Source organism: Thermobia domestica, chromosome 4 (genome assembly GCF_964235325.1).
Source record: "Thermobia domestica chromosome 4, izTheDome1.hap1.1, whole genome shotgun sequence".
Classification (NCBI taxonomy): Eukaryota; Metazoa; Arthropoda; class Insecta; order Zygentoma; family Lepismatidae; genus Thermobia; species Thermobia domestica.
The window spans coordinates 279,854,094-279,866,322 of record NC_137457.1 but is presented as its reverse complement, the minus strand read 5'-3'; the positions used below and the strand labels follow the sequence as shown (position 1 = coordinate 279,866,322).

At 35.3% G+C, this 12,229-nt stretch overlaps 1 protein-coding gene across 1 annotated transcript in view; it reads right to left on the bottom strand.

Moving 5' to 3' along the window:
* The window catches only part of smo (smoothened, frizzled class receptor), a 63,579-nt gene that overhangs the window by 43,363 nt on the left and 7,987 nt on the right, over window positions 1-12,229 (bottom strand). Inside the window, exons 4-5 of the mRNA XM_081755990.1 lie at window positions 6,766-6,873; window positions 2,806-3,015 (exon numbers count right to left, since the gene is read on the bottom strand). Coding sequence (XP_081612116.1) covers window positions 2,806-3,015; window positions 6,766-6,873 — 318 coding nt within the window. The remainder of the gene's footprint in view (window positions 1-2,805; window positions 3,016-6,765; window positions 6,874-12,229) is intronic.

Sequence of the window (12,229 nt, the reverse complement as noted above, 5' to 3'; positions counted from 1 at the left end):
AAAAAAAAATGGCGCGACACAGCGGCACAATTTTGAGATGTTAAAGAATATCAAGTTACGCTCACACAAATTACGTAAATTGCAAGCATGTAAGCGACACAAGTACCCTCTACGTGCATAACTAATCTTCGGAAAAGGGTACATGCAAGGCCAGCTTGTCAGTGAAATGTCATGTATGACGGTTTCGTTGGTTATGTACATATTAAATGCATAGAACGCATAGACGATGCCACAAAGGCATTATGCATGGTCACATTATCGGAATACTAGAAATGACACAAAGTTAACGAACTATAATGCAAAGTTGAATGTGATTCGTACTTTAATTTCGCGATTGAACAATGTTCCAGACGGATGAGAACATTCGAAAGCAATATGGAACACGTTACCCACGTACACCCCAGTATGAGGAATACTACCTGGCATTAAATGTCCGATAGCATCCAACTAGCACTGCATCTGCATTAACAAGACCTTGCAGCAGCCTCTGAGTACTACGTCTCCCGACAAACTATATCTTCTGTGAGAACTACATCTCCTATGTCGATGGTTACACGAAGTGTCCCTTTATGCAAGTCGACCCACTACATGCTTCTACTCGCACCACAACAACGTCAAGATCAATGAACATGTAAATCCGTGAGTGAATTCAATAAAAATGGTGTGGAGTACTCTTCGCTGAATGAGTCCCAGTATAGTTTCGACCACTGTACATGTGGCTCTACAATTTTTTGGATGAAACCGTTATGACGGTGCCAAGGTTATTGACTAGGTTGGCATCATGTTGCGGGCACAAACACAACTGTATCATTCGTATGTAACAGACGCAATCTATCGCAACGTTATCCTGCAACTAAAGATGCAGGTTCGAAAAAAAAGGCATTCAAAAAAGAAAAAGAAGAAATAACAGTACATTACATCTTTATTTTCCTTTTCCAACTGGAAAAGGGATTTAATTACTGCATTCTGATGAAAATATGAAAAGTTCAATACTCAAGGATAATCGATCACTTGATAGGAAAGAGAAAGGGCAAATCAAAGGACACAACAGGCTTTCTAGTTCGAACGAATTGTTTGTGGAGTTATTAGAGTAATGTTCAATGACAAAAACGTTCTTAGCGAAATTTGAATAGTATTAACGATAACTTCTAAAAATGTAGTAGTTAGAAAATTATCATTTAGTGGTTATTATTATTTAATGGATACCAATGTTAGTGGAAACAATTATCATTTAGAGTTCATGCAAAAACTAAAACTTCAAAATTCACTGGAGCCAAAAAACAGCTCTTATGCAGAAGGTTTATTTATCTATGTACATACCATTTACTGACGTCGTTAGAATTTGAGCTGAAGAAGATTAAAAGTGCTACATCCAAGTTTCATATTTCAAAACATATTGCCATGATATAAGGAAAGAAAGAAAATTCTGTAAATAAAGCACCTTTACTATCTTTAATCTCATACCGTATCCAAAATGGCTTTAATTTTGTAGAACTTACAAAATTAGGTTCTAACAGAGTATCTGAAGCTTACAATAAGGTACTGTATTTACGGAACGACGACCGAGATATAGGCGAAATTCTACACCAGATAATATATGGTTTGCGACTGTTTATTATTTATTATACTTTTTCTTGTTTACTAGTTTGCATTTAGGCAACCCGTACAATACATATGACAAGACGTATAACTTTCAGGAGACTGATAAGATGGTTAGTCAACCAATATGATCCATGTGATATGCTGGGCTATATAATTGACATTTGATGGCTATCAATAAAATAACAGTTCAAAAACCAATAAACATAGGACACGTAAGTAGTGAATGTAGTAAAGATACTTTTAAATTGTAGAATCCACTACAAGGAAAACTACAATGATTCTTGAATAAGAAAATCACAAAAAGTAAAAAAGTGAAAATTTCTGATTTTTTCCTTCAAAAAAGTCGTTTTAGATTTTTTTAAAAAATAAACTCCATTTGAAAAAGCAGATTTTCCTGCATTTCTGCCTGGAATAATATGAGCGAATCTTACGTGGTGTATTTTACCCTAAGTTTCGTACGATAGATGATAAAGCTTGTTCACAAAGGTGATGGAGGAATACCAAAAACATGAGTATATCACATGTCTGAAATGACCATTACGCTCCCCTGATCTTAATCCGACTGAACATATCTGGGACACCCTTGGAGATCGAATTGTAACCTGAAATCAATCATTACGGGACCTGGGTGCGTCTCCGACGGGTGTTTGTGCAAGAATGGGATGCATCGTCACACGAGTCGCTGAATGGCCGCATCTACAGTACTGAAACACAATGTGCAACCCAACGTGTATAGCCGTTTGGTATGATCACCCTCCATTCTGAACATTTCTAGCGATTCAAACAAGATCGATGTGTAATCAACAGAATGAGCGCACACGAGATAAGTGCCTTTACTGTTTCTGTGTCATTTGATCTCTAATGTAGTTCTTGGGTCTCTTCCCCACACGTTCGATTCCGCAGATCGATCTTATCCCTTGTCTTCATTCGTGTGTCACTTTCGTATGTGTCCCTTAACTTTTGGGCACATAGATAACTATACTTTGAAACAGGTCTTTAATTGCATATATAAGTCCAAGAGGATTATCTTCAATTAGCCGATAACAAGCTACTCGAAACCCCCTTCTGCTTCCTATACTAAATAACACTGCCGCAATTTCTGCTGCAATCGTTCTACCATCAGAGCTATTAGTTATAAAAAATACAAATCTAAATAAAGAAAATACGTATTCTATCAAAAATTGCGTATTTTTTAATACTTACTACTGTGAACAAGTTCAAAATTAAGCATATCGAAACTCCTCCTGCTACAAACTGATGGATCTGAGCGTGTTCATCTTCCGTAAAGAGAGGATTATCACACTGTATTCCACAACCCTCCACTCCTTCATAGAACGACAGAGAATTATCGGTTTCAACAAGGGGACTTCTACAGTGTCCTGTCGTATTGAATTTCAGCTCGCGGACATCGCTCTACAAGAGGAAAGACAAAAAAGAATAAACAAAAAAGAATAAACAAAAAATTGCATTTAACATTTTGTATATAAAAAAGAAATTTATGACACAATACATATTTAATAATTTATATACATATTTATATTTGCTGAACATTTTATTTGTTTGAATAAATTACATGCAACCAAAAAGAAAACTAAATAAATGTAACTTAAAGGAAGTTTTTTTTCTTTTCTTTTCATTTTTCCCAATTTACTTATCTTTCTAATTATTTACAAGTTCACGAGTTATAATATTTTCAATTTTTTAGAAATTTACAAATTCGTTCACATTACAGTTGCTTCTTACTCATTTACATTTGTTTTTTTTCAAACACTAATGTACTATTTTGACCCAGGAATAAAGTTTAAACTGCTACTGATGCATATCACGGGATTATAAAATGATGATGTGGTATTATTCGTTAATGTTTGTAAAATACCATAATCCTAATTTCAACGAAAAATGTAGCATCAATGCATTTTATATATTATCTAGTAGCAATTGCGTGAGTTTGGTGAGAGGAGGGTGATTACAGAAGGAAGATTTCGTCCAATGCGTTTCCCGGGGCAAGCGTTCCTAGCATCACTGCTACGTTCCCTCTTTGCATAGGCATACTTAGTTTTTGTATAAGAAAGGCTTAAGCTCGAGTGAGTGTCACCTGTGTTGTGAGTTATTCGGTGTCCAACTTCTTTAATAAAGTTTAGTCGTTCATGACCCCAGGAGTCACACGTTTCAATGGCGATGGTAACGAAGTGGTATTTGTCCAAGAAGTTGTTATATTTTCGTTTCTTTTCAGATTCTCTGCGAGTTGCAACCATCCCAGCTTTTGTTGAAGAAGTAGGAAGATTAGAGGGGGCTAGAGTATCGGCACAAGTGAAATCCCATATTAAAGCCTTCCCTCGTTTCCATGGCACCAAAGACATTCCGTCAGGTCTCTTTGCATCTGAGAGATACACCCCATTGGCTCTCTCACGGAAGAGATAAGGGCTCTCATGATGAGGTAATTAGAATTGGCGAGAGTATCTGCCAGCACTGTGAAGACATGATAAGTCAAGTACACCTCTCTTATCCACTAACTTCCGCAAACAGGGCACTGGAAACAGACATCTGCTCCCAAACGTAAAACACAAGCGATTCGAAAACTTTCGTAGGGAAAATGCAGCCCTAGGGATGGAAAAAAATGAAATCTTTGAGTTTTGCGTTTCACGGGTATGGCTTCATCAGACACTACGAGACACAGGATAACTGTACAATTACTTAAGTTAATTAATTGTTAGTTTAAATTAGTTTAGTTAAGATCGTAATTTTGCGTTACTAGCAACAATAGAAAGCACCTATATAGGAATTTTCAAATAAGTATACTTTAAATAAGTGAAGAGGATTTGCTGCTGCCAGAAGCCAATCAGAAGAAAGATGTCTCAGCTGTTGTATGCATACATATAAGATTGTACTGTTATCCTGTATCTTATAGTGCTGATGAAGCCAAAGAGTTAGTTGTGAAACTGTAACACGTATTTAATTTTAAATGAAAATAATATGGTTTTGCTCAACAAATAATTAGTATGAATTTAATAATATAGTGGTATATTAATTATGTTATTGAAGCGTATAGGCAGAGGCTATACGATGTTTTTCCGGTGTTGTCTGTTTATAGCTGTCGAAGTAGTACGCAAGACTTGTAAGGAAGTTACTTCAACTGATATCGAACCGAAGGACCGTTAGTCTTAACATACCCCCATCCCTTTCGCAATATGCCACGCCTATATTACTCAAGTTTAATTCAAGTATTCCATTTTATGTTAGATAAATTGTTTGTTTAGTTAAGTCACAGTATTTTTCTCATCGGAAAGGAGGAAAGTCTTACATTTTTTATTTTACTTTGTTGTCAGTCGTTGACTCATCATCTTCTACGATTGGACAAATACCACTTAATAGTTTTGTGGGTTTACGTAGCGAAAGTTATTTCACATCTGCACCGGCCTTTTCAAGCGTGTGACGTGTTTGGGTAGCATTTTCTCCCTGTGATGCAGGAAAATTAAAAGATTAATAATCTTATTGTACAGCTGAGATATAAGTAGAGTACTCAAATGTTGTTTTGTATAAGTATTTGAAAATGAGAAACGAAATCTTTAAATTTAACGTCCTACGAATATGACTGTTAGGCTAAGGAGACGATGATTAAAGCAACTGAATGATATTCTCTACCACTGAGCCACAGTGTTCCACTATGTATAAGTATTTGAGTCGCCACATGTTATATTAATCTGCGAAAGCAGAAGTAATATTAAATATGTTTGAGCTCCTCAAGAAACGCTATAAATACTTCCGAATTAATGACAGTACATAATAGTAGTAAAGTGCAGTGTTTCTCCATATTACTGTATTTGTTTATGCTAATGTATCAAGTACTAGTCATTGGTAACTACTGATATTGTGTAAAGTTCCCAACCATTTTTTTTTTTTTTTTTTTTTTTGTCAACTTTCAGTTGTTACGATGTAACCTCAAAGTAACCAGTATGTCAATTTTTAACCTATCAAGTTACTTCTCTCGCAAATTATTTGTTATTAAACATCTTTGTCCATTATTGTGTTTATTTGGAAAGGTCTCATATTGCGAGTAGACGATCCGATTCTTTACAACCAAATTAAGATAAAGTATGACAAAATCTGACATTTAAATTAAAAATGGGTTTTTGGCTACGGTACAGTCTATGACAAAGAAGTCCGCCCACTATAAACAGTGCATTTAAATGAAGTGACTCATAACTTACTGTATAGTGGCAAATTGTAAGATGTTTCGATAGTTTATTACTGATAGCTCCATGTGATACAAGGGAGAAGGGCGGCATCCATAACAGTCATATTCAGCTCGTCACCAACATAATTTGCTTCGATTATTTGGCATTATGTTCGAGATTTTTTTTTTTTTTTTTTTTGTTATAAATACGTAAAGAATTATAACAATACAGTTTGTGCATATTTTAAATCACAATTCTCCTATTACAAATATTAATTATTATACTTCACACATACCGTAAATGTAGTGCTGGGATTATACTGCTATCATCATCATCATCATCACAGGCAGGTCACTTGCCGCAACTGAGAAGCTTCCATGCTCCACGGTCCTTGGTTAACCTCTTCGTCCTCACATACTATTTCTTTGATACACTCCATCAACTGTAGCCTCCTTCGCCCTACCCTCTCTTTCCTGCCACCATATTCTCTACCACGTCCCTCATGATACAATTTCTTCTCAGTCAATGTCCCAACCAGTTTTTCAATTGTATCTAAAACTTTTCTTTTCTCCTACACCATTTCTAACCCTCTCGTTTGTTTTCCACTCGACCAAGCTAATTCTCTCTACTTTTTTCCACATCCAGATTTCGAAAGCTTCCAGTCTTATTGAAACAAACTGCCATTTAGAGGAAGACATGTTATCCTGCCACAGTGTGAATATTCTGCCGAGGCGTCCGCTGTAACTTATCTCTCTAACGACAGGATAGTTAAAGAAGATGCTTCAGAGGAACACTCATGATGTTGCAACCGCGAAACACGTCTTGCTCTACACGTCAGTTCGTTTCTTACACTGTTCCGAGTAATCCACATTTTATTTTTGGATATCTCTTTAGAATATTATTTTACATATATACTAAAATTTAGAATAACTGTTTTTTTTATCAGCTCTCAAATAATACGATTTTATTACCATTATCAATGTCTTACCTTACACATAGGAGGAAATCTATTAATGTTATCACATTTCAAGAATTCCGGCCAGCCTCTTTCCATTTCAACTATACGACATGGACCTGCAGCTATTTTACACATCTCCTGTAACGAAAGTGATCATACAGTTAGTGTTAGAAGATAAAGGTTTATTTTAGAAGTTATTCTTACGCATTTCCTGAAACAAAACTTATAATACATTTAATTTCACAAAATAAAGGTTTGTTTCAGAAATATTCTTTTGAAAAAACGTGGTACCATTAAGAAAGAGTATCTCCAAGCTTCGTTAAATCACCACTTTCCAATTTGACCGTTTATTGGGATAAGTAACATGAAAGCTCGCATTTAGATCGACTAGGGGAATGATCTGGACGCATGACGCTGTTAAGAACGGGAACGAATATATGCTTGTATGGATATAGCAAGTAGTATTTCTAAGGAATGAAAAGTTGCAGTTCTCTTAATTAAGTTCGTAAAACTACCTTGTAAGCCAGACATTGTGCTTTGCTGTCTATCCAATTTAAACACCTCAGTACTTGATGTTAACAAAAATGTTTTAAAGGAATTTGTTGTTCTCAAAAATCAGTCTTTAGATTTCTCTCCTACATTACACTTACTGTACACCATCTCCTCGATCATTCTCTCGGGATTATATTAGGGAGGAGATCCTTCAATTCCTAGATTATGACATATTTCCAGTGACCTAGTCACCAGAAAATATTTTATTTACAGCAAAAATTACAAAAAGCTGTTTTGTTAGCTGAATTTAGTTACTTCGTGTCAATTTAAGGTGAGTGTGGTGATTCGAAAAAACGAAATGAAATCTTTAAGTTTTACGTCCCATGGTTATGCCGGCTACGCTAAAGCAGACGGTGATGACGAGAAATGAATGAAATAGTGGAATGAAGAAAGTGGGAGGAAACGGAAGAGCCCCGAAAAAAACCACAAATACGGTGTCTGTCCACCACAAAGTCCAGACGGCGTGGGCTGGGATCGAACCAGGGACCCCAAGCACCAGAGGTGAACGCTCTACCACTGAGCCACCGCGTCCCCTGTGATGATTCGACTTTGACCAATAGATGGCACCACGTTTCCTCTATTTATCCAGTGTTCTGTAAGGAGCGACAAATATTCAAAATAATTCAAACAAATTCAAGAAATAAACACTGAAACTTTGTCCAAGGATAAACTGAATATATAATCAGAAAGTGTCATGTTAATGTTTGCTTTATTTGATGTACTGTAATTGATATAGATATCATCCTAATCTCTATTGAAATATCCTCTATTAGTATTCAATTTTGGAGTTTTTGTCCCATTGTAACATGCTTCAAACGCATTCTTTTCTGTATTTGCTCAAAAATACCTGGAATATATATACGCCTGGGCTGGAAAACGTGGCATTAAGGAGGGTTTAAGTAGTAGGTTAATGCACTACTCTTAGGACGTGCTATATTTATACATTGTTGTATATAGTAATATAATAAGGTAACTTACAGTATATTGAAAACGATATTTGACTATCAGCAATGATAACATTTTCATAATAGTGATTAAATGCAGTTTTTATAAATATTTTCTTTCTTTCATGGTTGAGAGCACTTACATTTACACTTCAGACATACTTCGAACAACGAAACTCTCAATATATAAAAAAAGTGCACGAATTATTGGTTCAATATGTTTATGAGTGAAGTTTGAATATCCATCTCTTGAATTTAATTGAGTTGTTGCCATTATTATCGCCCTCTAGAAAGTATATTGCAAAGATATGTAAAATGTGCTGCCATGTATTGGCTGGCAATAATAGAGGAGCGTTTACAGCAGTAACGCGAGTTTACGCGTAAAAATCTATAGTCTATGTTTACAAGTAAACAACACGTACAGAATGTAAACAAAGTAGACTATGTAATTATATGTGGACAATACGTAATAAATCTGACATGCTACTTCAACTGAAGGGGTTATTCGGATAAGGGCGTATCGACCTATTTCCGGTAAAATGAGATAAATGTATTTTCTTCAAGTTTGAGCATGTCAGTATGTGTCTAGGTGCTGTTAAGGTAATATCTCTGCTCCGTAGCGAACGCCTGTCTCCAAAAATAGTGTGTGAATACGTTAGTTAATTCGACAAGGGCGTTTGTTTTTCTGCTCTCCTACAAAATTGAAGAACTGCTAGTTACGCCCTTATCCAAATTTACCCCTCATTTATTTTTCAATTGTATAAACGTACTAGTAATTGGGAAAGAAAAAAAACATAGTTTATTGATAAAAAAAAAACTGGTTGAAAGTTGTTTTTATCAACGAGGTGAACACCAAAAGTACGTGCCGTTTCGTTCTAATTTCCAACAAGGGAATACGGGGAACTAATTTGTGTCTATTTCTCAACAAACTCTCCCTCTTTATTGATACACAGTTGCCTTGTTTCGTTCATTTCGTGTAGTATGTGGCACAATCATCTTTGGCGGTATGTTTCAGATATTGGAAACAAGCACCTCCCAGGGATGATCTACTGGCAAAATGGCGTCCATGAAGAAATTCCTTGACTCTTTGCAACAACCAAAAGTCATCTAATGAGTAGGATGAGTATGTCAGAAGTTCAATACCGCGGTCAGCCAATAGTTAGGTCACAACACTGGAACGGTGTGGCGCTGCATTGTCACCTTGTTCATATCTCTCTCCCTGTATACAGCTATAGCTCAAGAGCGTGTCCAATCAGAATCGACCCAATATTTCATACAAGTGTTGTATTTCGTTCAAATCTTAACATTTATATTTATATTTCCCAGTTATTGTAAGTTTGTTGACTTGTTGACATTACTCACAATAACTGAGTAACGTACACTCATGTCCAAAATAATTATCGCATATCTATAACTGTCTTCTTGTAAGAATATAATTTGGTAATGATGTTACAGGGCACTTTTAATGCTGATACTTTGTGTATAATTGAGAAATGTATATTTGTGGTAAATTTCATAGGAAAAGGATTATAAATACGAAAATTAGAATGAGTAAAACAAAATGTTGCTAAATGGACAAGAAAGTTTTATTTTCGTTTTATTGTTATTTACTGCTGTTTTGACATGAAATGTGCCACATACATACCTTTGCCGATTATACACATACTAACATTGTAAGAAATACCGGGTGAATTCGTTATCAAAATATATTCCTAGAACAACATATTTATAGACATGCGACAATAATTTTGAACATGAGTCTACATTATTTTATTATCATTATGACAGTGCACAGCAGATTAATAGTGGCTGCTGTGGTGGCTTACTGAGTACTTATGTACTTGAGCATTGAATTTCACCGCTGCAAAAACTTGGATGAGTAATGGGTTCAAACCAGTACTGAAAATCTTATCACGATGCAACTGTTATAAGGTCCATTAATATAGACACTAGATCGTCTAAACACAACAGAAGTTGTGGTAACGTTAATGTTGTACGAATGGCTGAGCATCGAGCTCAAGAGTGAAACTGTATGGCTGGTCACGGAGCAGAATGGGTAGTGTAGTTGTCAATTCACAGGCACGACAAACCAGTAATCTGGATATTGTTCCCGATCCAGACGTACTTCACTCAGAATTTAAATGATACATGGTTAACATTTGGATCAGCAGGGGGGTTGTCGGGTACCAAGTCCTCAACAGACTGATTCCATACACTGGAAAGTGATTAGATAATGACTCTGGATGTCGTTATTAGTGTTTCCAGAACGTAATTTCTTGTCAAGTGTATGGAGCAGATTATAATATAACGTACTTCTTACCTACTAATGTTTCTCGGTTAAGTTTTCTCCCTATACTTCAAGGGTTAAATTCGGACACACTTCCTCAGGAACACATAATGGCTTAACCCTCATTGCACTATATGATCTTCACGTAATTTCAGTATTAACAGTAGTAATTTAATCACTATTATGAAAATGTTATCAGTGCTGATAGTCAATTATCGTTTCCAATATACTGTAAGTTACCCCTATTATATTACTATACACAACAATATATAAATATAGCACGTCCTAAGATTAGTGCACTAACCTACTACTTAAACCCTCCTTAATGCCACGTTTCCAGCCCAGACGTGTATATATATTCCAGGTATTTTTGAGCAAATACAGAAAAGAGTGCGTTTGAAGCATATTACAATGGGACAAAAACTCCAAAATTGAATACTAATAGAGGATATTTCGACAGAGATTACGATGATATCTATATCAACTACAATAAATAAAAAAAAAAAAAAAAAAAAAAAACATTAACATAACACTTTATTACATATGTTTTTGATGTACTTAATACATAATGAATATATTAACTAAAAATTTGGGGTATGAATGTGGATACATAAATACGATAATAGGTAATCTCGCTACATTATGCACACTTCGATTAAAAAAAAAAAAAACTATGATTAGAATAAAGAAAAATCCAATTGTTGGAAAAATCTCTGGAATATATCCAAAAATGCGTTAAAAAGGGTACTAATCTCAGGACATATATCTATATATTGTATTTTGTAAAATAACAGAAATACTTTCAATATACTGAGAATGGCAAGTGACCATCAATACTGATAAAACAAATTACGTAATAGTTCTTAAATTACATTGTTGACACAAAAATTATATGAAGATCTTATAGTGAAATATGGGTTTAAGCTAATGTGTATTCTGAAGAAAAGTTTCCGAAAAATTAACTGGAGAACAAAGAACATTAGTAGATGAGTAATACGTTATATATTGCCAAACGTTTGAACTGGAATCTTTTATACATGGAGACTGTAAAATCTTCCTGTCAGAAATGGATAGACCTGATGGTGTGGCGTCTGGTGAATCAATGAACAGATGAATAAATAAATAAATAAATAAATAAATAAATAAATAAAAATCGCCTTCCCTCACTGGTTATGTTCTTTGAAGGTGTGAAAATTCTGAAATTTGATTCTATACCAGTGAAAGAGTTTCACTCACACTCCGCTGTGAGCGGCAAAATTAAACATCCTCAATATGAGAAACAATTATTTTGATGGTTCGAAATGTTTAATTCTGTTATCTGTGTTCATAAGTGTGTGTTTCAAATTATGCCCGAGGAAATCCAGCCATTATTAACGTAACATATTATGAGACAAGTTTAACCCGCACACGAAAGTCCTGCTTCCCAATTATTTTCCTTAGTGTAGGCGGCGATGACCCTCTTCTCAGGCAGAACACATGAATCCGTTCCTTTGACAGTTTAGGTGATTAATTGGTGCTATTATCAGAAAACTCGGTAGACGCTCAATCTTCTTCAAATGTGATCTAATTGGAGACCCTTTGACTGAAGTGTCGATGGTTCCTTAGTTTAAAGACAAAGTCCAAAGATGAATGATGAAATATGTCAGAGGCGGAGTCTGGAGACTGAAGTCTGGAGACCAACGACGACTCAAACCTCTGATGATCAAAGGGT